We start from the raw sequence: 26699 nt of genomic DNA, 5'->3' as shown, positions 1-26699 counted from the left end.
ATCGCGGCGTGCGCTACAATTGCCCCCCCATCACCCCTTGGCAAGTATTTACAGAGAAAATAAAGACCAAATCCCACATCAGAGGCTCTCAGTTAGTCAGCGTTTTATATGTGTGCTTATGAATTAAACCTTGCCAGGGAAAACACACACGGTAAACAAGAGTCAGCTCAAGTTAGAAAATAAACCAACCGTGATGTCGGAGCCAATTTGGAGACGCCCTATAACAGTCATTTTATTTAACTGCCAAAGTGGGTCCAAACTTCCAGAACCGTTTGATGTCTGATCTCTTTTGGGCAACGATCTAACATGGCACCATGCCAAAGCCCACAAACAGAAGGCTTGAATAAAGCTGGCCTGGTGCCCTACTGTGATATTTAGTCCATATGTCACGGAGGGAAACGAGAGACGCACAGTCACACACACAGACTGACTGCCATCGACCAGAGACCTGCCAAGGAAAATCTGCAGAACTGTTATATGCCATCTAGTGCTATGATGAATCCCTGAGTGTGTGTGTATGTGTGCATGGACAGTATGAAATTGTGTGTCTGTACAAGGGAGAACGCAAACGCTGGAGCTGTTTGAGCAGGGGAGTGGTTTGTGTTTGTCTCTGAGTTATACCGTGTGTCTCTTAGTCAGTGCGAGTGTGACGGTATGCATATGAGTATGCATTTATTTGTGTATGTCTGAGTGTTATTGTTACCATTTCTATGAATGAGGTTGAGTGTCAGTACGTGTATATGAATGTGTGTGTGTCTATGTGTGAGTATTTACGTAGGCCTCTACAATATGTGTATGTAACTCATGGCCTGGAAAGTAACCGTGGGACAGATGTGACCAGATGTGACCAGATGTGACCAGTGTCATAAAGACAGATTTGCCCTCCTAGTCTAAGCCGTGAGCCCCATTGACAACACACTGAGTAACAGCTGCAACTGGCCTACAACTCTCACATACTCAAACCAAAGCAATAAAGAAAACACAGACAATCCCCATCAACGCCAGGATAAACAAACTTTTCATCCTGCAAGGTAGACAGTGTGAGAGTTTCTACTGCCATCTTCACATACAGGGATATTACAACCCCTAGCTGTAACAAACGACTACTGTACATTAGACACAATAGGAATTTCCCTAGGAAAGGTAGGAAGTGAAACAGCACATCACAAATAAAACAACATTTCAGATTAGCCACCGGCGATGAAAAGTGCAGCACAGTGTTGGGTGACAAAGTTTTCATGTGTTACCTGAGTGGGGTAACACACGGAGAACCATGCCGGCAGCTTTGAGAGTGGGTGGAATGCCAGGGGCCACTAGAATGGCCCGCCGGAGATAGTGTACATAGCCTAGATACTGCGTGCCTTGTTCATGGAGAGAAGTGGAGACGACACAGAACCCAGAGCCATAAAACAGCACGACAATGTCCCACTGTGAATCACCATCAACCAGAGGTGGAGAAAAATGCTATTTTCAGAGGCAAAGACTTCAGTAAAGACTAGCAAATGAACACAGTGAAAACAAGTACTGCTGAATCTAATAAAAAAAACTCCTAAGTTGAAAATGGACAATTGATTCAGTTGAAATAAGGTAAAGCAGGAGATTGTGTATTGGTTGGAGACTGAGGGGACACTAGCTGCTAACTAACACCCCTAGACTGGATTGTCCTTAGAAATGGTGTCAATGTTCAAACTCCAACAACACTCCCATGAATAAAATAGCCCAAATGCTATGGCATCACAGCACTGTAGGTGTGTCCCGGCACATAACATTATGAGAACCATATGTTTCTTAGAGCTGGTTATTTTGCATACATCCTTCCCACCAACTTGGGAATGGTGCAGGATAGTTGCTTGGCTTTGGAATATTCTCAGCACTTTTAAGGAACTTAACAAAGAAATTGAATTTTCTTGGTATTTCATTACTTTAACAGAACGTTTCCAAAAAGTTCAAACATGGTTACATTTAATTTAACTTTTGGTAACGTTCTAGGAACATTCTCCAACTAGTTTGACATTGGGAATGTTCTCAAATATACTGAACAAAAATATAAACGCAACATGTAAATTGTTGGTCCCATATTTCATGAGCTGAAATAAAAGTTCACAGACATTTTCCATAAGCACAAAAATCTTATTTCTCTCAAATTTTGTGCACAAATGTGTTTACATCCCTGTTTGGGAGCATTTCTCCTTTGCCAAGATATATATATATCAAGAAGCTGATATCAAGAAACTGATTAAACAGCATGATCATTACACAGGTGCACTTTGTGTTGGGGACAATAAAACCACAGACCACGTATAATCACGCCAGCCCAGGACCTCCACATCCGACTTCGTCATCTGCGGGATCGCCTGAAACCAACCAACCAGACAGCTGTTGAAACTGTGGGTTTGCACAAACAAATCATTTCTGCACAAACTGTCGGAAACCGTCTCAGGGAAGCTCATCTGTGTGCTCGTCGTCCTCACCAAGATCATGACATAACTGCAGTTCGGCATCGTAACCTACTTTAGTGGGCAAATGCTCAACTTCGATGGCAGCTGGTACGCTGGAGAAGTGTGCTCTTCATGGATGAATCCCCGGTTTCAACTATACCAGGCAGATGGCAGACACTGTCAATGGCGTCGTATGGGCGAGCGGTTTGCTGATGTTAACGTTGTTAACAGAGTGCCCCATGTTGGTGGTGGGGTTATGGTATGGGCAGGCATAAGCGAAAGACAACGGACACAATTGCATTTTATCGATGGCAATTTGAATGGACAGAAATTCCACGACAATATCCTGAGGTCCATTGTCGTGCCATTCATCCACTACCATCACCTCATGTTTCAGCATGATAATGCACGGCTCACAAGGATTTGTACACAATTCCTGGAAGCTGAAAATGTCCTAGTTCTTCCATGGCCTGCATATTCACCAGACATGTCACCATTGAGCATGTTTAGGATGCTCTGGATCGACGTGTACAACAGCGTGTTCCAGTTCCCGCCAATATCCAGCAACTTTGCACAGCCATTGGCGAGGAGTGGGACAACATTCCACAATCAACAGCCTGATCAACTCTATGCAAAGGAGATGTGTCACACTGCATGGGGCAAATGGTGGTCACACCAGACACTGACTTGCTTTTTTTTAATTAAGAATTTTTGGAATTAAGAAACAACATTCGTCTGTTGTAACACCGGCAATCAGGAAGCAGGTGCAGTTTGTGAGTTTAATAACAATGTGCATGGAACAACCCAAGAACAGCGTCTGGCATGGAAACACAAACAATACTACCTGATGTCTGATAACAAAAGAGTTCTATATGAAAGGTAAGTAATTAGGGCGTAATGAAGTCCAGGTGTGACTGAGGATGAGACACAGGTGTGCGTAATGGTGGTTGCCAGGTATGTGTGAAAATGTGTGAAAATGGGTTGCCAGGACCGGTGGTTAGTAGACCGGCGACTTTGAACACTGGAGGGGAGGAGCATAACTTTTCCTACAGGTTTCCTCATGGTTCTATTTCAAGTCATGTTCTCAAAATGTTCCAAGAACGTTAAGAAAACTTGACATAAAAAACAAGCCAACTTTCTTAACGTTCAGAGAATGTTCTAAAAATTGTATTTAAAAACATACATTACTTCCTCAGAACGTTAAGAAAACTTTCCATAAAAACCACACGAAAACTTTAGCTACGTTCAGAGAACGTTCTAAGAATGTTATTTAAAAACATATACATTCCGTTCTCAGCATCAACAAAACTCATTTTATTCTCTGTTTTGTTAAGTGTGTTGAGGTGTGTTTGCCGCGCCCACTAATTGGCTACACTTGATCTTAATGAGTGCTTGTTTTCTTTGTTTTGGGGGTCTGTTTGAATAGACTAAAATGAACAGCTTTGTATGTGTAAAAAAATGTCATGTTAGCTCCATCCTGGTGGCTCACTGGACTAATTCCATGGATGGGAAACAGGGGATTGATTATACTGTAGGTTTGAATCTCACTGATGCAATGTCACAATAAAAAATAAATGTATTTGCATGATTAATGCCTAAGGAAATTAATTTCTAATAAGATAGCAGTGTTATTAGAAGCATTTTTGAAACATTCATTTTGACCATTAATACAACCTCCCAGAAAAACTTTTAGGGAAACATAGTAGCTTTTTCTCAGAACCTCTCTGCAACCTAAAAATGTGCATTCCCAGATTCGGTAAAATTTTCACTTCCGTTCTCAGAATGTTTAAAAAAAAAAAATGTTTACCTTTCAGGAAAAGTATGGCTTCATTCCCAGAACCAATAGGAAACCAAAAACGTACTTTCCCACAACTTACAAGGAACCAAATGTGCTAGCTGGGGTGTGTGTGTCAGTGATCCAATCTATGCAGTGGCCTGTGAGTTTCTGTAACTCAGCTCATGCTAAATTAGATCTCATTTGCCGTGCTGAATGGTGAGGAGGGGTGCCCATACAGGGTTTAGCTGACAGAGCAGGGTGGGTAGTGATACCCACCCCACACAGGGCACAGGGGGTTTAGTGGGTGCCCCGCAGCACCAACTGATCACAGTAGCCATCTCACTAATGACTGCTAATAAGCTACTCCGTCTCCTCTCTGTTTGATTCGCCAGCCGTCATGTAGCTGGGTGATTCGACAAAATTAGTCCCTTTGTGTAGTGTAACTTGGTTAATCGTTTTTTTGATTTCACCTAATTTTAACATTATGTCATCAAGAGAAAATATTCAACTTAATAAAAAACATGTTTTAAATAATACAATTGCTATATCAATAAATCAATTAAATGTATTTATAAAGTCATTTTTACATCAGCAGTAGGCACAAAGTGATTATACAGAAAGCCAGCACAAAACCCCAAAGAGTAAGCAACGCAGGTGTAGAAGCATGGTGGCTAGGAACAATTCCCTAGAAAGGCAGGAACCTAGGAAAAAACCTAGAGAGGAATCAAGCTCTGAGGGGTGGCCAGTCCTCTTGGGCTGTGCCGGGTGGAGATTATACGAGTACATGAACATTAATGCCAGATCGTTCTTCAAAACGTTTAAATGTTCATAGATGACAAGCAGGGTCAAATAATAACCATAGTGGTTGTAGATGGTGCATCAGGTCAGTACCTCAGGAGTAAAGATGGCTTTTCATGTGTTATTTTTGACGTGTTATGCTCGAACCACTTAGTTTACCACCACAAAACACCAGAAAATGTCAAATCAGATCACCTGCTTTTACACTATGATTTGACTATTCGATGTTCAATGTTTCTTTTGAAAAAAATATTTAAAAAAGAATAGTTGCTCCATATTGCTCCATCCACGTAACAGGGTCAACCTTAAAATCAGGGACAGTTATTATTTAAAAAATTGTTTTGCCTTAAAATGAATCACTGATCACATTAAAATAAATAATAATCTCCAGAAATGACTTTGTCAAAACAACAGAACAACTAGGACTTTTGGTGAAAACTTATGTGGGTTAAAATCTTCCTAGAAGTCAGAGCGAGTGCACAGCGACATGCCAAAAGACTGAATTTTGGCACATTAGCAAGTCTTTATTCGAATAACACAATTTTCCATGTGGTCTATATGAAAAGCCACTTAATTTAATATAACAGCCTTTTGAAATTCTATATTGGTGTACAATTTCTACTTAACATATAAAAGGGACTCATTTTGTGGAATGACCCAGATTAGTCTGTGATGCCAGACTGGGATCAGGGGGCTCACCTCACCACAGGGCTGCTGTCAAACCACAGCCCCAGACACTTACCCGTAGGCAGAGCAAGGAGATCCAAGAATACGGAAACATCAATGTAACCTTAATGACAGTCTGGCAGCCAGGCAACAGCAGTGGGCTGCGGTGCTCTATAAAAAAAATGCAGATCGCCTACCAAAAGACTAATCCCATTCACACATATACTGTATGTGAAGAATGCGTGCTCATGACGAGCTAAATGATAAATACAGCACTTCTCACAGCATGTTTACACACTTCTATGAGTTATCGCAATGCATATTCATCGACCTTGGATTGTCTCACAAAAACAGGGGGAAAAATGCGTATATTTGTCGGTGTGAATAAATACGATTTTTTGGGGGGGGCTGTCTTCCGGTCTAATTTATTCATAGACTGACATATTGGCACTTGGTGAAACAGAACCATTTAATTCCAAGGTGAATCAGAGTTTTATTAAACCAGTGTATTCGTAAAGTGGGAAAGGCGGTTAGGGTTGCAGGATGCAAACCACAGACAGATGGAGGAGACAATTGATCCGGGTAAATTGATAATAACACGGCGCCGAGCACAGTAGGCCTGTTCTTTATTATCTTCACTTTATGCAGCAAATCCTGATTTAGTCCATTACAGGGTGCTACTTAACAATGAGAGACGACACAAAAATGAGAGGATTCAGCTGGGTTCGCTTGTTTATGGACTGGGGAAGGAACAGTCGTGCCACAAAAGACTGGGAAGAACAACATCTCTCTTTCGCCGAACTCTTCTTGTTAGATGTTGGATGGAGGGCAGAGTTGAAGAGGGCAAGGTTTTCTCCCCCAGAACATAGGCTACATCATATAATTAAAAATGAGTAATTTGTAGGATCTCTGTGGGCTACATGCTCTTAAGGTGTCTTATCGCAAGTAAGGACCTGGAGCATCTCTTTGAGTCATTTGGAGGGCAATGTATTAGTGTGGTTATATTTCCTTTCCTGTACTGTACATAAATATATAAGACACCCTAACGTGACCCTGTTTTAAAGTGCACCAGCACTCTAGCTGGGCTCGGCCCATTACTCCTGGTTGGTGTGCCAATAACGACCAATCAGATCAACGCCGGCCTGAAATCATATTAATAAGGGCATAAAGAAATTATGGAACTGATGATCCGGCACATAACTGAATGAACGGCCAACGATTAAGGTCATATAGACTTGCTAGCTTATTAAATGCCAACCAGCCTCCAGTTGCAGCACTATGCATCTTCACAGGGACAAGTGTCTGTGCTAAAGAATGGAGGAAGAGAAGAGGGGGAGGGGGGGGGGGGGGTTCAGATTATTTAAATGAGAGCCATAGGAGGGAGTGGAGAAAGAGATCGTAAAGATATTGAGTATCTTACATCACAACACAACATAGTGTGTACGTCAAGCATTTAAACAGACTCCCTGTAAAGGCCTAGAATCTACTGCAACACTGTTCCCCCAACATCAGCAGAGGATGAACCAATCAGTAAAAACAGCACTTTGGCCACTCAGAAAAAGCTAATCTTCTGCTTTGCTTCTGGCTTGAGGGACTAACTATCCATTTCCATGTGAAGGCTAGAGCTCTTCAGCAGATCTGTGGACTTTTCTGCAAAGCTAGTGAAAGGTATGTGAGCACTGGAATACCCAGAAGCCACAGGGGTCAAAGAAGTGAAAGCATAAACCATATAGACAGAGAAAAGCCCATTTCTATCCCCGCTTAGCTACATTCATACACAGTATTCTCTGAGCAGATACAATTTCCCAGGGTGACTTACAATGTTGTTAACTCAGAGGCAGTAACCAATTTACTGAAAATCCATTTGAAATGAAGCCGGTGAGGTGAGGAGTCCATATCAAGGACACAGTGAGGGTCATTACCTTTAGTGGGCTCCCTGCTGAGCCAACCCCAGCCCACACAGGTATCCTGCCTGCCTTCTACACCAATAACTTTTTTTATAGACTGGTACAGGTCTGTGAATTGGTAGTTCTTGGACTTTGTATGGGCTGTCCGAAATCTAGATAATCAGTGTCAATCAAGGAGTAACTTGTTTCATTCTGAAGTACTTTTGCAGAGCACCTTAATGAATTAAATTGTTATTAAGACATCCATCCATCCAGAGAATAGATTCTCTCTCTCTCCCGTGGGCTCGGCTGAGAGAAAATCCTGTCAACAACGAATTGTTCCACTAATGATGACTCTCCAATATGTGTGGTTAAGATGATTTTCATCACAGTCTGATTATTGTCACCTATTAGCTCATTCCCTGATCCTATCAGAGTCTCCTATCTAATTAGCAGTAGTAGGCCTCTGAAAACAAGCTGCTAGCTAACCCAACCCGCTCCTTCTCTTTCCAACTTCCTTCCATAAGGACCAGCAGAGGAATAGGGTCCCGTCATAAGAACATTACACGGCGGGCTTGAAGCTGATTCTACACTACACATCAAACGTCTTCATTCCCCATGATGATTTCTCTGAGGGAGCTTTTTCGCTTCCATTTTTTTTCACTGCTCCGCTCTCCTTTCGTCTGGTTAAGAACTGACAAATGCTAATGAGAGACAAACGGCGGCATCACCTGCTGCGTGGCTTAGAACAACCTGGAAAATGAACAAACTTACTAAAAGCCAAAGGGGCCTGTCACCTGCATCAGTAACAAGGTGGCTTTCTACATTCATTTTGCCTGCTTACTCATAGTGGGAGCTGACTGCTTGTCAGCTTACTGACGTACTTGCCCTCACAGGAATGCTTTATGCATACCACACAAACCTGATCACATGCAGACACACACGCACACACAATTATTTCTTTATTCTTCCGCAAATTTCTGCAAGCAATTTAAGAAGAGCTCTGTTGATGCTTTGTGGTTTCCTTAATGGTGCTTTAAGGTCGTGCATCGCCAGATTAGCTGTCTGGACTCTGTATTGAGATGTGATGTGACAGGAAATACCAGTAACCACAGTAATTACAAAAGCTCCTTGGTCATTTGGATGGCAATGGTGACTATTTCATAATCTGGGATGAGATGGGGAGAGGGGGGACTCCTTGGCTGAAATAAGACCTGCGAGGGAGCACATGGAGTTGATTTGGGGTTTTCGTGGAGTGGGGCAGCTTCGTTCATAAACCACAGTTGAGTGCAGGAATCAGTGTGAGCCAATAGAGAGAGGGAGATCGCTTGCAGCTCTGTTGCGGAGAACAATAATTCCCACTCCCTCTTCCACACAATTTGATTCATTACCACTGTAAGTCATACTTTCTGGCATTTGGAATCTTTTTTCGACGCACACATTACAATGGCATGAATTAAAGTGTAGAGATTGGAAATGCAGATTTCTGGCCAGTGAACTATTGTTTCCTGTTCCATTGCTATGATCCATAGCTTCACTCTGATCATAATCAATGTTGCTTGGAATATTATGAGGTAATCTCATTTGGTGTTTTGTGAGTTTATGTATGTATGCTTATGTGGCTGTTCTGCATGTGTGGTTGTTTCAGGAAAACAAACGTCTTCATCTTGTCATCTTATACCTCACTGCAAAGTATGAGTATTTGATCTATCAACGGTCTGAATATGCCTGTCTTCGTGCTGATCGATAGGGTCTGGATGAGGTCAGTGCAGCAATCCCAGACTGCAGAGCTGCTGCGGCTGCCAATGTGTCAAGATCTGCAAAACCTCACAGATCGGGCCTTTGAGGCTGTCTTAAACCCTTCAGCAAATCTGACAATCTCCTCAAGAACATTTCCCGTTAGTTTGGGGAACATTCTATCTATGTCAGCAAAATCCTCCGAAGAACCTTTAGTTTTGTTGTGGAAGTTAGAAGAACATTCCCTTAGTGTCAAGCAGAACGTATCTAGAACGTGGATCAAATGTTCTCAGAATATACAGTACAGCATTAATGTTCTGTGTGAGTTTTATGGGACATTACAAGAACATTCATGCGTCCAGTTTTCTGAGGGATAGGAGAATATTCCATCAACAGCCCACCAACATGCACAGAACAAGGTTGCCGTGTTCTCAGAATATACAATATTAATGTTCTAGACATGTTGCAAGAACATTTATGTGTCCAGTTATCTGAGGGTCAGGAGAATATTCCAGCAATGTCCCACCAAACAATTGATTACATTGTGCATGTTCATTTATACAGTAATTCATATTCAACATTTACATTTTTTTTTTTTAAATTAAAAAAATGTAACCTTTATTTAACCAGGCAAGTCAGTTAAGAACAAATTCTTATTTTCAATGACGGCCTAGGAACAATGGGTTAACTGCCTGTTCAGGGGCAGAACGACAGATTTGTACCTTGTCAGCTCGGGGGTTTGAACTTGCAACGCTCTAACCACTAGGCTACCCTGCCGCCCCATGTCCTCACCTGTGATTTGAACTCACAACCTTTTGGTTTGCGGCATTCAGCGCTTCCTTCTACGCCGCCATGTCTGTGTCAGCTATCAGTTATATTTGATTAGATTTTTTTTTTACTCCTTTTTTTCTCCCCAATTTCGTGGTATCCAACTGGTAGTAGTTACAGTCTTGTCTCATCGCTGCAACTCCCGTACGGACTCAGGAGAGGCGAAGGTCAAGAGCCGTGCGTCCTCTGAAACACAACCCAACCAAGCCGCACTGCTTCTTGACACCTGGCGACCTGGTCAGCGTGCACTGCGCCCGGCCCGACACAGGAGTCGCTAGTGCACCATGAGACAAGGATATCCCTGCCGGCCAAACCCTCCCTAACCCGGAGGACGCTGGGCCAATTGTGCACCACCCCATGGGCCTCCTGGCTGCGGCCGGCTGCGACAGAGCCTGGGCTCAAACCCAGAATCTCTGGTGGCACAGCTAGCACTATATTTGACTAATTTCTCCTCATTGATTTGACTATTTAAACAATTTAAGGGCTTTCTGTATAGTTGTCTAATGTTGTTGGGGCATATGAACCTGTTTTAATGATACTCTTGAATCACTATGATCAATAAAAGTTGTTATTGAATGTACTTTTAACAGAGCTGAGATTGAATTTGTTCACCCTATTGCTTACACCTATCAAGTGCCTAGGGAGGAGGGGTTAGGTTTTCTTCTGGACATGGCCTAACTCAGGGGTCTCCAATATTTTCTAGCACAAGAGTTATAAAGAAACGTGTTGCGAGCTACTCATTTTTTCTATCTTTCAAATGGACACATTCTTCTTTTCTCCTCTCCCCTGCAACTCTTCCCCGGGTCCTTAGTGTACAAGAGAAAGTAGTGAACTATGTTTTCTGCCAGCATACCTGGTAAAATAATGGTTAATAAACAACTCTATAAAATCTGAGATTTTCTAACACCAAAGTTTTACTTTTCCATACTTTTTTTTTCACTCACAAAATGACAGTTGTTCATGGAGAAATCACATCAGAAGACATTGTTTTTTAGGTCTGGGAGAAAAGTAACAAATTTCGATTGTTTTCGACCTTCGCCTCTCCCGAGTCCATACGGGAGTTGCAGCGATGGGACAAGACCGTAACTACCAAGAAAAAAGGGTAAAAAAAAAATAGATATGTTGCTGCTTATAATATCCAATATTTTGCTAATATTTTGCTCTGCCCCACCTGCCCTGAATGACAGCTCGCCACTGGCAGGAGTTAATATTACGGCTATGAGTGTCCAGATTTCAGTTTCAATTCAACCCATCTGAACAGTAGGCTACTGTTCCCTTGACGTGCCATAGGCCTATTTGAAGTCCCCGTTTTGTGACTGTCAAATTTGTACAGCGCCTCACAATCATCACACTTAACGTACAGTAGCTGGCACTGCTATCGTCCTCTTTTACCACTTCACCAAATATTTCCCAAACATTACTGTTCTGGCCCTCCCTTCTCTTTATTTTCAGCTCTACATTTCACAGCTTTTCTCTTATTGAATTGAACTCCGACATTGTCCTTTTTGCCTCTTTGGTTCCCAAAAGCATTTGGTGATTGGCATGAAGGCTATTTGGCTTGTGGACAGTTAGGCCCTAAAGCTTAGGCTTATGCACTAATGCCAGATAGCCTAAAAGAATGAAAGAAAAACCTAAATGTTTAGATATAAATTGCACAAGAATGATACATTTATGGATTTCTTTAAGGTGTTGTTTTCTCTTTATTTAACTCGCCCACCACCCACCTGCCCTTCATCCACACATGAATCACCTTAAACCCGGCTGCTCCGCGAATATAAACGCGGGGACTGCGGCTTATGAGTCATCCCATGCATCACTAGTGCCCCCCCAGGGTGCAGATTTTATTTTTAAGGAACTCACTCTACTCTCGATAGTTATTCTGACAAGTTGCATGAGGTACAATTTCGAAATTGGGTAGAGCATTAGCAGTTTTCCTCTTGTAATTTTAGTCATTGCATACCTTAGAGCGCTATTTACAATTTGCCAGAAATGTCTAGATCAATTAGTTAATGTCAGCTAAGGTGTTTTAGCTAGGTTTGATGGAAGGTGGGCCCGAGTGAAAAAGTTTGAGAACCACTGCCCTAGAGATATCCCTTATTGGAACAGTGTTTAGGGCTTTTGTCATTGCTGCTTGTGGCCAGGGTTCGAGACACGGTAGGGGAATCACCCTACTTTTACATCACTAGCCAAATACGTTAATGTCATTGTTTGGCAACAGTTACAACACATCTATCTGATCTAATTCAAATGTGTTTCTTATTGAGAGATAAGAATTGGTAGAATTCCAGATAGCTGAGCATCTCAAAGGGAACTCTCTATCATGTGTTTTTTAAATCCACACCACATATACCATGTAGAACAAACGTGTCTCTGATAAGGAATCACATCAGCTCTCATCATAGTGTTTCTATCTGGAACATTCCTCATTTTTTGCATAAACATGGCCCAGGTGGGAGTGTTGCGTCTGACAGAAGCATACCTAGAACATGGTTGCCGTATTCTCAGAGTATCAGAAATATGTATATTTACAGTAGCATGCTTGTACTTTCTCACATTTGCCATTTAAGCAATGATGCCAGTTATACCAAAACAGTCCATGAAAAACAGACAACAGAATCACTTGGGACCAGTGTTGGGGGTAATATAGTGCCTTCAAAATGTATTCAAACCCTGTAACTTTTTTCACGTTGTTGTGTTACAGCCTACATTTTAAATGAATTAAATTGATTTTGTTTCACAGATCTACACACAACATCCCATAACGCCAAAGTGGAATTATGTTTTAAGAAATGTTTACATATTGTGACTCACCACCTGGATTTGGTCCTATGTAGCAACATTTGAAATGGTGTTTTTTACATTGGATAAAAGTAGAGAATCAGAGCTAGAAAATGTTATATCATACACTGCAGTTGAGGAACAATGAGAAAGTTATTCTGCTTTGAAAGTTGATAAACTTGTAACCCCACTTTTGAGAAAATGACCCATGAATGTTTTGGTACACCTACTGGAGAGCTCTTCTTTGTCTACATCCATTCAGCATTATTCACACCCTCTTAAGCCTTAAGCCTTTGTCACATGCACAGGATACAGGAGGTGTAAACGGTACAGTGAAATGGTTACTTGCATAGTGGAGTATTTTGTACAGTAGTAAACAATGAACCATAATCCCAACTCATACTACCATGCACCATGCATGAATCTGCAGGTAGCTAAAGATTGAGCTAGCTAACTAATATTAGGCTAGAACTAGCAATGCAAATGGATTTCTGAGATACAAATAATATTACAACACAGATCATGCACCAGTGTTGTGTTCAAGACCACCTAAAGTGAGATCAATTCAAGATCAAGACTGGAGCGAAACGAGTTGGAGTAAAGACCGAGAACGGGAGGGGGACGAGAGGTCCGAGACCAAGTAAAGACCGAGAACCATAGAGAAGTAGTTTGGGGGTGCCACAATTTTTTTATTTGAAGGATTACTACTACTTTTCTAAAAAAAAAAAAAAAAAAATTATGTAGCTTTTTTTATTTTTGTTTTTATTTTTCAGGGGTGCTGTAGAACCCTCAGCACTCCTACTTCCCGCGGCTATGCCAAGACCAGAAACGGAGAGTCCACATTCAAGCCCATGACTGTAATTTAGTCAAATTTTCACCATAATAAGTGTTCAAAATGTCCAGTATTTCTGTGTTCATATTTCACATCAACATATGGATTCTTTAGACATTCAGAATAAATGCATGCTGAAGGAAAATAGAGCCACTCTACACATTTTAACTAACCCAAACACAGTTGGGAACAATGAGGGCCTTCTATGCTTTCAGAGTAAGGCTAAGGATATATAAAATAATAATAATAATATTATTAATTTCAATTATGTTCTGATTTAATCTCTTCAGTTTTTGAAAAGAGAAAGGATTAATATGGATCCCAAACCGGCTGCGCGCGTGCGTGCGCCATCATGCATAAATGTATTTTGTCCCCCCACATCAAACGCGATCACGACACGCAGGTTAAAATATCAAAACAAACTCTGAACCAACTAACTATATTAATTTGGGGACAGGTCAAAAAGCATTAAACATTTATGGCAATTAAGCTAGCTAGCTTGCACTTGCTAGCTAGTTTGTCCTATTTAGCTAGCTTGCTGTTGTTAGCTAATTTGTCCTGGGATATAAACATTGAGTTATTAACATTGATAACATTGAGACGCTCGTTGGCGCGCGCAAGCAATGTGGGCACAATAATTGAATAATATAGATTTCTACATTTATTTTGCAACGCTCGCTCACGCGACGCGAGTGGTGCAGTTGGCCTGTTAACACTGAAGAGAAAAAAATATCCAATCATGATTTTTCTTTGGTGGTCTTTGGGGAGATAATTATAGCTAGCTAAGTCAGCAATTGGCTAGGCCACCAGAAGCTTGATAGAAGGTATCTGCCATTCAACTGTTCAACACACCCTGACCTTAGAGATCTTTTAATTCTCTATTTGGTTAGGTCAGGGTGTGACTAGGGTGGGCAATCTATGTTGTCTATTTCTTTGTTGGCCGGGTATGGTTCCCAATCAGAGGTAGCTGTCTATCGTCGTCTTTGATTGGGGATCATACTTAGGCAGCCTTTTTTCCACCTTAGTTTGTGGGATCTTGTTTTTGTACTGTTGCTTTCCAGCCCCACCGAACTGTGCTTTTCGTTTTTTTTCTTTCGGTGTCATCAATAAAAGAAAGATGTGCACCTACCACGCTGCACCTTGGTCTATTCCTTCCAATGACGAGCATAACAATTAGGGCAACATTTTGGACTGACAGTGGAATCAACCAATTACATTGACTTGTAATGGGTGGGACCGTTTAAACAAAAACATATGGAAACTTCTGCCTTCTCGAAGGCCAAAAGGTCACTGTGCAATAGAGAGCAGTAGTTTTCCCACGGTCTAGCTAGCCATCTTTTGTTGTAGGCTAGTTTGCAGAGGCTGCAGCAGGTGTTGTCGAAGAGGATGATGTTGCTAATTTGTTAGCTTCTTCCTTTTCAAGAATAACTTTCGAAAAGAAGTTACATTTAAAATTATCATCACCTGCCACTTGAGGATTGACCACAAGTTCTCAATGGGATTAAGGTCTGGGGAGTTTCCTGGCCATCAACACAAAATATCGATGTTTTGTTCCCGGAGCCACTTAGTTATCACTTTTGCCTTATGGCAAGGTGCTCCATCATGCTGGAAAAGGCATTGTTCGTCACCAAACTGTTCCTGGATGGTTGGGAGAAGTTGCTGTCAGAGGATGTGTTGGTACCATTCTTTATTCATGGCTGTGTTCTTGGGCAAAATTGTGAGTGAGCCCACTCCCTTGACTGAGAAGCAACCCCACACATGAATGGTCTCAGAATGCTTTACTGTTGGCGTAACGCAGGACTGATGGTAGTGCTCACCTTGTCTTCTCTGGACAAGCTTTTTTTCCGGATGCCCCAAACAATCGGAAAGGGGATTAATCAGAGAAAATGACTTTACTCCAGTCATCAGCAGTCCAAACCCTGTACCTTTTGCAGAATATCAGTCTGTCCATGATGTTTTTCCTGGAGAGAAGTGGCTTCCTTGCTGCCCTTCTTGACACCAGGCCATCCTCCAAAAGTGTTCACCTCACTGTGCGTGTAGATGCACTCACACCTGCCTGCTGCCATTCCTGAGCAAGCTCTGTACTGGTGGTGCCCCGATCCCGCAGCTGAATCAACTTTAGGAGACGGTCCTGGCGCTTGCTGGACTGTCTTGGGCACCCTGAAGCCTTCTTCACAACAATTTAACCACTCTCCTTGAAGTTCTTGATGACATGATAAATGGTTGATTTAGGTACAATCTTACTGGCAGCAATATTCCTGTCTGTGAAGCCATTTTGTGCATAACAATGATGACGGCATGTGTTTCCTTGCATGTAACCATGTTTGACAGAGGAAGAACAATGATTCCAAGCACCACCCTTCTTTTGAAGCTTCCAGTCTGTTATTCGAACTCAATCAGCATGACAGAGTGATCTCCAGCCTTGTCCTCATCAACACTCACACCTGTGTTAACGAGAGAATCACTGACATGATGTCAGTGGGTCCTTTTGTGGCAGGGCTGAAATGCAGTGGACATTTTTTTGGGGGGGATTCAGTTCATTTGCATGGCAAAGAGGGACTTTGCAATTAATTGCAATTCATCTGATCACTCTTCATAACATTCTGGAGTATATGCAAATTGCCATCATACAAACTGAGGCAGCAGACTTTGTGAAAATTAATATTTGTGTCATTCTCAAAACTTTTGGCCACAACTGTACAATGTCTGGTTCAATGAAAATGGTTTTACCTACATCAGGGATTTCCTCATTGTCAGATTCATTTTCTGAGTCAGAATGGCAAAACCGTCCTCCAGAAAATAGTCGATCACAACTTTTTCCCACTGATCTCTGTCGATAGCGCCTGATAACTTCAGAGAGGCAATGTTGAGAGCAGTAGTTTACTTCTTCATGATATCTTTTAAAAAAAAGTAGCAGTAGAAAGGATTAACTACACATGCTGAGCAGCTCATGTTATAGACAGAAGCATTCTACATGACAGATCAATATGAACTCATCTTTCGGCATGTCCAGTCCAGACATTATCTAGACCAATCATGGCTAGCGTGGCTAAACCAACTAGGCTTGTAATTTAACAATTTTATTCATATTTACAGATGGCATACAAGTTTGTTATTAAGGCACATAAAAGTTCACATGTTCCAGAAGGCATTTCTGCCCCCCAAAAACGCATTTTAATAAAAAAACAAAAAACGTTCAAATGCATCTCCTGTGATGTAGTGACATACGGAACATACGGCTCGCTTCTTGAAACGTGTCACAATTAATAAAAAAACGGAAAGCTGAAATGTCTGAGTCAAGTATTCAACCCTTTTGTTATAGCAAGCATAAATAAGTTCAGGAATAAATATTTGCTTAACAAGTCACATAATAAGTTACATGGACTCCCTCTGTACGCAATAATGGTGTTTATCATGATTTTTAAATGACTACCTCATCTCTGTACCCCAGACATACAATTATCTGTACGGTGCCTCAGTCGACCAGTGAATTTTATGCAGATTCAACCAGAGATCAAAGAGGTTTTCCAATGGTTTGCAAAGAAGGGTACTGTACCTATTAGTACATTTAAAACTTTTTTTTTTAAAGCAGACATTGAGCATGGTGGAGTTATTAATTACACTTTGGATGGGGTATCAATACACCCAGTCACTACAAAGATATAGGCACCCTTCCTAACTCAGTTGCCGGAGAGGAAGGAAACCGCTCAGGGATTTCACCATGAGGCCAATGGTGACTTTAAAACAGTTACAAAGTTTAATGGCTTAGATAAATATACTAACATAAATGAAAGAGTTCGTCAAATTTCTGCCCTGCTAGAGCTGCCCCGGTCAACTCTAAGTGCTGTTATTGTGAAGTGGTAAGGTCTAGGAGCAACAACGGCTCAGCCGCGAAGTGGTAGGCCACACAAGCTCACAGAACGGGACCACCCTGACCTCAACGCAATCGCACACCTTTGGGATGAATTGGAACGCAGACTGCGAGCCAGGCCTCATCACCCAACATCAGTGCCCGACCTCACTAATGCTCTTGCGGTTGAATGGATGCAAGTCCCTGCTGCAATGTTCCAACATCTAGTGGAAAGCCTTCCCACAAGATTGGAGGCTGTTATAGCGGCAAAGGAGGGACCAACTCCATATTAATGCCCATGGTTTAAGAATGAGATGTTCAACGAGCAGGTGTCCACATACTTTTGGTCATGTAGTGTATATTATTGTTTTATTTTCCATACATTTTTTTTAAATGTTCACATTGTTCTTCTACTTTGACATTACAGAATATTTTGTCTAGATCGTTGACAAAAAAATGACAATTCGATCCATTTAAATTCTATCCTGTAACACAATAAAATTAGTAAAAAGTAAAGTTGTGTGAATACTTTCCGAAGGCACAATAATGTATTACAGTGGTAATTTAACGATTTACTCTCTTCAAATATTGCAATAATATTACAGTTTTACAGTACTTTTTCACATAACCTGTATATTACTTTTAGAAGCATATCTCTACAGGCATGTTTTATATATACAGTGGGGAGAACAAGTATTTGATACACTGCCGATTTTGCAGGTTTTCCTACTTACAAAGCATGTAGAGGTCTGTAATTTTTTATCATAGGTACACTTCAACTGTGAGAGAAAGAAAATCCAGAAAATCACATTGTATGATGTTTTGGGTCGTTGTCATGCTGGAAGACCCAGCCACGACCCATCTTCAATGCTCTTACGAAGGAAGGAGATCTTGTTGGCCAAGATCTGGTGATACATGGCCCCATCCATCCTCCCCTCAATACGGTGCAGTCGTCCTGTCCCCTTTGCAGAAAAGCATCCCCAAAGAATGATGTTTCCACCTCCATGCCTCACGGTTGGGATGGTGTTCTTGGGGTTGTACCCATCCTTCTTATTCCTCCAAACACGGCGAGTGGAGTTTAGACAAAAAGCTGTATTTTTGTCTGATCAGACCACATGACCTTCTCCCATTCCTCCTCTGTATCATCCAGATGGTCACTGGCAAACTTGTGCTGGCTTGAGCAGGGGGACCTTGCGTGCGCTGCCAGTGTAGTGTGTTACCAATGATTTTCTTTGAGACTGTGGTCCCAGCTCTCTTCAGGTCATTGACCAGGTCCTGTCGTGTAGTTCTGGGCTGATCCCTCACCTTCCTCATGATCATTGATGCCCCACAAGGTGAGATTTTGCATGGACTTCTTCCATTTTCTAATAATTGCGCCAACAGTTGTTGCCTTCTCACCAAGCTGCTTGCCTATTGTCCTGTAGCCCATCCCAGCCTTGTGCAGGTCTACAATTTTATCCCTGATGTCCTTACACAGCTCTTGGCAATTGTGGAGAGGTTGGAGTCTGTTTGATTGAGTGTGTGGACAGGGGTCTTTTATACAGGTAACGAGTTCAAACAGGTGCAGTTAATACAGGTAATGAGTGGAGAACAGGAGGGCTTCTTAAAGAAAAACTAACAGGTCTGTGAGAGCCGGAATTCTTACTGGTTGGTAGTTTATCAAATACTGTATATATGTGAGGACAGACACCAGGTGAGAAGCAAGTACAGGGAGTGAAGATTTAATGGATAAATGGACCTATAACGAAACAAGAACAGCGTCTGGACAGGGGGAACAAAACAACATTAATGCAGACACTGGGAAGAAACTGAGGAAGTGACAGATATAGGGAAGGCAATCAATAAAGTAAAAGAGTCCAGGTAAGTCCCATGAAGTGCTGATGCACGTAACGATGGTGACAGACGTGCCTAATGATGGGCCGCCAGGCGCCCTCGAGAGGGAGCGGGAGCAGGCATGCCAACATGCATATATTTTTAAGCCTTATTTCATGCTAACGATATTCATGCTGTAGGCTAGCTCGTTTCCAATAGGCTATCATAAAGGCGAAAATCTAAGAAAAATCACCCGACCTCAGCCCCAGAGTGTGAAAAGCTCTCATCAAGGCAAAGGGTGGCTACTTTGAAGAATCTCAAATATAAAATATATTTTGTTTAATACTTTTTTGATTACTACATGATTCCACATGTGTTATTTCATAGTTTTGATGTCTCACTATTATTCTACAATATAGAAGATAATACAAATATAGAAAAACCCTGGAATGAGTAGGTGTGTTCAAACATTTGATTGGTACTGTATGCCAAATAAGTACGTTGAAAACATTGTATGTTAAAATAACTGCGTGAGTGAGCATCCTTAACCTGGCTAACAGACAAAGAGCTATGAATGGATAAGTGATTCACCAATCAGGGCCTTGATTGGCAAAGCAACATGAATGTGTAATAATGTGTAAGGAAGATTTTTGGGACACAAATGTTCTTGCAATGTTCCCATGAAACGTGTCTAGAACATGAATATATTATGTCCTGAGAACATAGCAACCGCGTTCTGTGTATGTTTGGTGGGATGTTGATGGAATATTCTCCTATCCCACAGAAAACTGGATACGGTGCTTTTGCAACGTTCCCATGATACGTGTCTAGAACATGAATATATTATATTTGGAGAACATGGCAACCAAGTTCTGGATAAATTATGTTTGATAATAAGGTCAATGGTCTCTTGGAAACAGTCCTTGCACATCACTGGAACATTCCTATGACAATATTAGGTAATAACCTAATGAGACTCTTAAGAGAAAGCTGTGGGAACGTTTGTTGTTAGCTGGGTATCCCTCCTTCTCTGTACAGTAATATATTCTCTCCTGCACTGCGGCCTCCTCTCCCTAGACATTGTTCCTGAAATAATCTCCTTGCCCGGAATCTGTCCCAACCATGCCGTGCAATGGACGCATGGTCACAGGCGTCCAAAGTGCCAACTGAAAGTAGGACAGGCGTGCTAAAAATGGACTAGGAACCAGGGGAGTGTGTGAAAGAGAAGACATACCATTATTATTAATATCCCACGTCCCTTTTATCTAGGGCTCTACTCAAATCTGTATGATTTAACCGATGGAAAGGTATTTTCCGATTGCGCCGACAAATGCAGCGTTTACCATGAATGCAGTCTCCGCTAACATTTCCTTTAAATTTCAATTATGCTGTAATGCTTAACTTCCACGATACGGATTGGATAGAGCCCATAGTAACATACCATAACTCAGACACAACTGAGTCACGACTACAGCTGACGAGGACAATTAAGTAAAAATGTATCCTCTCTCCTCTCCACAGGTGCAAATCTCTCCCCAGAGCATTAGCCCAAAGAGACAGTTCCATCCCAGCCGCAGAGAGGGTATTGATTTCATGTTTGCCACTTGTCTAAGTGGTGCGCTAGCTTTTTTTTGTTTGGTGTGCGCCTCTTTTGTGCCTCTCTGTTTGATTTCTCCTTTCAGAGCTACACTAACTCCTACCCATTTCCCTTTCCCCGTCGATCAATCCCACTCTCTTTCATTTACCTGTTCCCGACGCCTCTCTGTGTAATTGGAGCAGCCTGGGGTCGGTGAAGGAATGCATCCTATCTACAGAGTTCCAGAGGAGAAATGCTATAGGTGGGACAGAGTGAGCTGAGAGGAAGTGACACAACTGGACTGTGTGGTGCGAATTCAAGGGTATGTGTGGGGGGTATCCTCTTCTCGCCTCCACTCCACTGGAGATGGGACCAGATGGTGCTCTCATTAAAGAAATTACAGCAAAATGAGATTCTCCGCTTTAGGATATAGACGGGCTGGTAAGATCGATACCATCCTGCCAGACACCAAAAAGAATGGGGGACTCAAACAGTAGCACATCGTATCTACACACATTTCAGCCGGAATCATTTCACACGGTTTCTTATAAGCATTGTGCCTACATTTAGGGTGTGATAATAACCAGTGTTGTAGTGGCAAAAAGAAGTGGGCAAACCATAAACTCCAGTAGGCAATCGAGTTAAGACAAACAACCACCGATATAAACTAAGACATCTAACATTTTTACAACTGTATGGTTTGCAGTTTGATTGCATTTTAATGTCGGCCTATATGGAAGGTAGGCCACTGGGAGGTATTCATATTGAAACATATCTTATTTTTCTTTTTAAGTTCTTGATTCGTTTGATAAAATTAGTGCAGATTATTTCAGGGGACCCCACATGGGGCTCCGACACCAAGTTTGGGAACCTCTGTCCTATCCTCTTTCTCTGCTTGCTTCCTCTCTCTCTTTGTCTCCTCTGTCTACTCCTGCATGCATCGCAGCCTGCCTCAGCCTCACCACTGTCTGTCTCGCTAGTACTCTCTTGTAAAGCAAAGTTATGATGAGAACTTAGTTGTCTTTTGTTACTGCTGAGGTCAGGCTCCGTTTAATGTTAGCATCTTACCTTCTAGTCAGTTTGCTCACACTAGCCAGAGAACTTTAACGTTATTGCAATACTATACTGATAATAACTCTAGTTTTGCACAACATGCTGTTTTCTCTCTACTGCAACTACACGTCCTCTACAGGAGTGATTTGCTAGCTGGTTAAAACACCATCTCAGTGCTTCCTCAACTGGTCTATATGACAGCTAAAGAGATGCTTGAGAGCTGAGAGAGTTGTCCACTGGGGAGTTAGGGCTCTCAGTATCAGCAGACTGAAATCCACAGGGGAAAAATGACATGATGAGCAGAAAGCATATTGTGCTGGTTATAGCTCGCATGTGTCCATTTGATCCCAATTCCTAGAATGTTACAAAATTGCCAATTGGACTTTGCATGTGATGTACAATGACAATAACCCAGACATCGAGACAGTGTCTAGTGTGTCTCTGGTGGGCTGTCTAGAAGGGGGCTTATCCCAAGCCCCTGGTGAATAGCAGTCTCCGACATGGTCCTGCTGAGTAGGGGAAATGGCCTCCCACCCTAATCAGTGAGCAACACACTCACCTGCCCCACGTAAACCTTACTTTAATCCCAGCCGGCTGCAGAAGGGCGTGAGATGGGGTGGCACTCCAGGGGATAGAAGTCTTTACATCTGTCTGTCTGAGTATTGACCAATGCCCCCCCTGCAGCGGTAACTTCTACGCACCTGAGCCTGCCCAGCTGAGCCGGACACACCCAAATGCACACCCACACAACTTGCACCAGTACACACCGACATGCACCAGCACACGCGTTGAATCGTCTCTGTAATCATCTGATCACATCTCTGCTGTAAAGCCTGTGTTGTGGATGGGCTGATTGTGCAGATTAATGATGCGCCGGTTGACTCATAACCCGCAGTCCCCGCGGTTATATCCATGGGGCGGCCAGGTTTAGGGTCAATAAATATTGTGTGGATGAAGAGCGGGTGGTTGGCGGGCGGGTTAAATAAAGAAAAAACAATTTATATCTATAGGCTGCATTGAGGTTTTTCTTACGCACCAATCTGGTATTGGTGCGCAAGCCTAAACTTTAGAGCCTAACTGTACACGCGCCATATAGCCTACACGCCAATAGCCAAATGCTTTTGGGAATGGGCAGAAAAAGCTAACATCCATCCACAGAGGCAGAAATAACAATGTCAGCGGTTAACTCAAATACAGAAAAGCTGCAAAATGTTGAGTTGAAAATAAAGAGAAGGGAGGGTCAGAAAAGTCCTGTTTGGGAAAGATTTGTTGCAGTGCTAAAGACGCTGTGTGATGATTGTGAAGCGCTGTACAAATTCGACAGTCACAAGAAGGGGACTTCAAATAGGCCTACTGAACAGTAGCCTACTGTTCAGATGGGTTAAATGGAAACTGACATCTGGACACTGACTGTAAGTTAACGTCTCACATAGCCTTAACATTAACCCCTGCAGAATTAAGCATTTCGTGCAGCAAAATGATACACCACCAAGAGTGGAGAAATATGATTTCTTTCTTCCAACATCTTGAGAGAATGCGAATGTGCAGTGAGATACCGTCTATAGAGGTGCTATCTTTATCAGCATCATAAAAGCTGATAGTATTTCAACCAGATAAAATAGGCCTAGTCGGGTGGTTGCAGATGGTTTATTAGCATTTGCGGGTGAACAAACAGCTGACCTGCGCACCACTAGTGCAGAACGATCCCGCCTAAGCCTTCTGCCTCCTTGCTGTGCCACATTAATAAGGTTCAGTTATTGGCCAACTTATTACCCAGCTAAGCTGGCCATCGTCTTTACAGACACATCCCAGTAATGGTGCCAGACAGGCCCTAGCCCACACAGTAACACCCGGGCAATAAGAGTGTCCACTGTGTTGAATGTGTCAGCTCCACAGAGACATGATGCAGCTTCGTTAAATGTGCACGCTTACAGCACCTACACCACTCGCTCCAGGGGGGCCATGTAGAGGTCAGCACATGAAAAAGCATTTGTGTGACCCTTGTTTATGGGCCAAGCTGTGAGACAAGATCGTCTTCTGCCCCCTACCCTCGCAGCCTTCATGCTAGAGAATGAACTTTGAAAACATAGGGAGGAAGATCTGCATATTGTGTGTTGAGAGTTTGGGTGGGGAGGGTAAGGTAGGGGCAGTTCATTTTACAGATGACTGTAATACTGTACAAAAGTATTTTAGGGACACTAATCTTCTCTATAGAATGGTTATTGAATGCAAGCCTGCATAAAAAACTAACTATTTTACTCTGATGGTACTGTCTAAATTAAATGGTGTTGGAGAACTTCTTTAAGGGATAAATGAGGACCATTTATAGAATTTCTCGACTTTCAACTAATTTAATGCTTGGATGATTGTGTAAAGTGTAAATGACCTCTCTGATTATTTAAGCAGCAATTTTTGTCTACTCGCTGAGAGGAGCGAGCATCCTTGCCATCGCATCACCATCACCCCGGGACTCCTGTGGCGAGCAGAAATATTGAGGCACTCAGAAATGCCATTTCAAAGTGAAACATGCCTTCAGGGGTTACTTCTCCATGAGCTCCATAGCCTACAGGGCAATTAGCCTACACTCTTGAGCGACATTGCGTTTTAAATCTGCTTACATTTTGGTAGCATTTCTTCAACCGTTCTTCAATTTCTTCCTCTCTCACCTCTCCACCCGCGGGCAATGACGGCCATGATTCTGATTTGCATTTACAAACAGTTCAAAGCGTTCCTTCATCGTTCTGTGCCATGCGTTTAAAGTGGCCGCGGTGTGTGTAATATTTCATGGGAATTGTTGCCTACATCATATTGTGCATGTGAAAAATGATAAATCAGGGTAAATACAATGTTATACAAGACTGACAACATATTGACACGGTCTGCACAGTGATATCGAGGATCATGCAGAGATATTTTCTCTCATACAAGCTTGTACGAAACGTAACATATCATACTAGATGGAGTGTCTCGGATTTTCATACAGAATAATACTTAATGCTCTGAGACCAGGTTGGACGGAGCAGTCGCTCACATGGCAGAGTAGCCCATGACTGATGTCCAAATAAATAATTATGGATAGCCTACCATTAAAATATTTACTGAAAGTCAGACTGATTTCACTGAAAATGTAACTTCATATATTAGGCAAATGCACCTGGGAGACTACAGGGCACAGAAACAATACTCACTCCCAATGATTCACTCCGCCTTTTATCTTCTGTTTCTAAACGACTGAAGCCATAAGGCTACAATAAAAAGCAACCTATATGATTTCTCAATGTTCACTGAATGCGCAGGAGTTACACAACTATCACACACCACAGTTGGCATCGTCTTGATATGCTGATAATGAACTAATATGAGGTAACCTATTTCAACAGCCTATTGTCGGCCTATGTGGATAAAAGTTTAGTTATACGTAGCCTATTTAACCAAGAAAAATGTATCCACTGCAGTAGCCTATGTTCAAATATTCAGTGTAAAGTGTCGGAAGAATATAGGCACTTACCACCCCCATATCCATCTGTTCGGCCGTCAGAGATGGTGCTGCAAGAGCCTGAGATAAAAACCAAAACATGGGAAGCAGGAGCATCTCTGGAGAAATAATCCAAATGCGCCGCGCGAACTGAAACATTTGAGAAATCATGCCCCGCCACTCGCTGCTCCAGCAGCGCTCAGACACCGACCCTGGCCGCCGCATTCACCAAATAAATCACCCAGCTCCGGATCCCTCTGATAAGCGGTCCAATTTGGACGAGAATTCTACCTCACTGTTGCGCGTAAACACATGAAACACATATCACATAGAGCCGAAAATACCTCTAAAAACATTAAACAGTTCGTTTTCACCAAGATCCGCGTCCTGAAAAACCATCTCAGTCATATTGCTGTTCCTTGGTGGACCACCCAATTACGCCAACGGTTACCAGTATTTACAAAGAAATATAACTTCTACTTTCGGCATAAGAGTCTGCATTTATTTCAGAATATCCAATATGCCCATGAGGCAAAGAAAATTAACCCGTTAAATATTCCCTCTGTAACACAAGCAAACGAAGATAGGCTTGTGCTCCCTGCGCGGTGTGTCAGAGACTGAGACAGACGCACGATGAGAGAGTGGAGAGGAATTTAGCCAGTTGCAGAATGGGAGGAGGCGATACAAAAGGCGCATTATTCAGTCCACTTAGAATGTGCATAGTATTACATTTGTGACATCTTTTTAATATTTAGACCCTCGGTTTCAGAGTTGCAGGCACAACAGTGTGCACATCAGATAGGCCTATACATGCGCAACAGAGATGCCATCTCTGCATTTTGTTCAAATGAAAAAAGTATTGTTTCGCAGGGTGAAAGGTAGCCCGTTGGCCTATCAATTCATCATTAGCCAAATTAACGTATAGACCTACACATGATGCTACCATAGTTCAAAGGCTTACCTACCAAGAAAGTTGATATAGATACACCAATAGGTTATAAGACCAGGTGATGTTGCAAAAACTTGTGTGTAGCCTACTTGGCCTATGTGATGCAAGCCTACAGTGGACTAGCTTACATGGAAACAACATATGACATCGAAGTATCTCTACGAAGGAAGCCTCGGCTCCAGGTTTCTCTCACGTTGTACAGAAGGTGAGGTGAAAGCCTGGGCACTGGGCAGAGTGTAAACTG

General features: G+C 42.2%; 1 protein-coding gene across 1 annotated transcript in view; it reads right to left on the bottom strand.

Annotated features, from left to right (window-relative positions):
- Window positions 1–26141, bottom strand: part of LOC110509737 (matrix metalloproteinase-17) — a 79138-nt gene extending 52997 nt beyond the window's left edge. The window contains exon 1 of the mRNA XM_021590813.3: window positions 25540–26141. Within this exon, the coding sequence (XP_021446488.1) occupies window positions 25540–25731 (192 nt within the window). The 5' untranslated portion in view covers window positions 25732–26141. The remainder of the gene's footprint in view (window positions 1–25539) is intronic.
- Window positions 26142–26699: the final 558 nt, after the last annotated feature.

Source organism: Oncorhynchus mykiss, chromosome 29 (assembly GCF_057628025.1).
Source record: "Oncorhynchus mykiss isolate SJ-2025 chromosome 29, ASM5762802v1, whole genome shotgun sequence".
Lineage (NCBI taxonomy): Eukaryota > Metazoa > Chordata > Actinopteri > Salmoniformes > Salmonidae > Oncorhynchus > Oncorhynchus mykiss.
The sequence above is the reverse complement of the archived record's forward strand: the minus strand, read 5'-3'. Positions and strand labels throughout refer to the sequence as shown.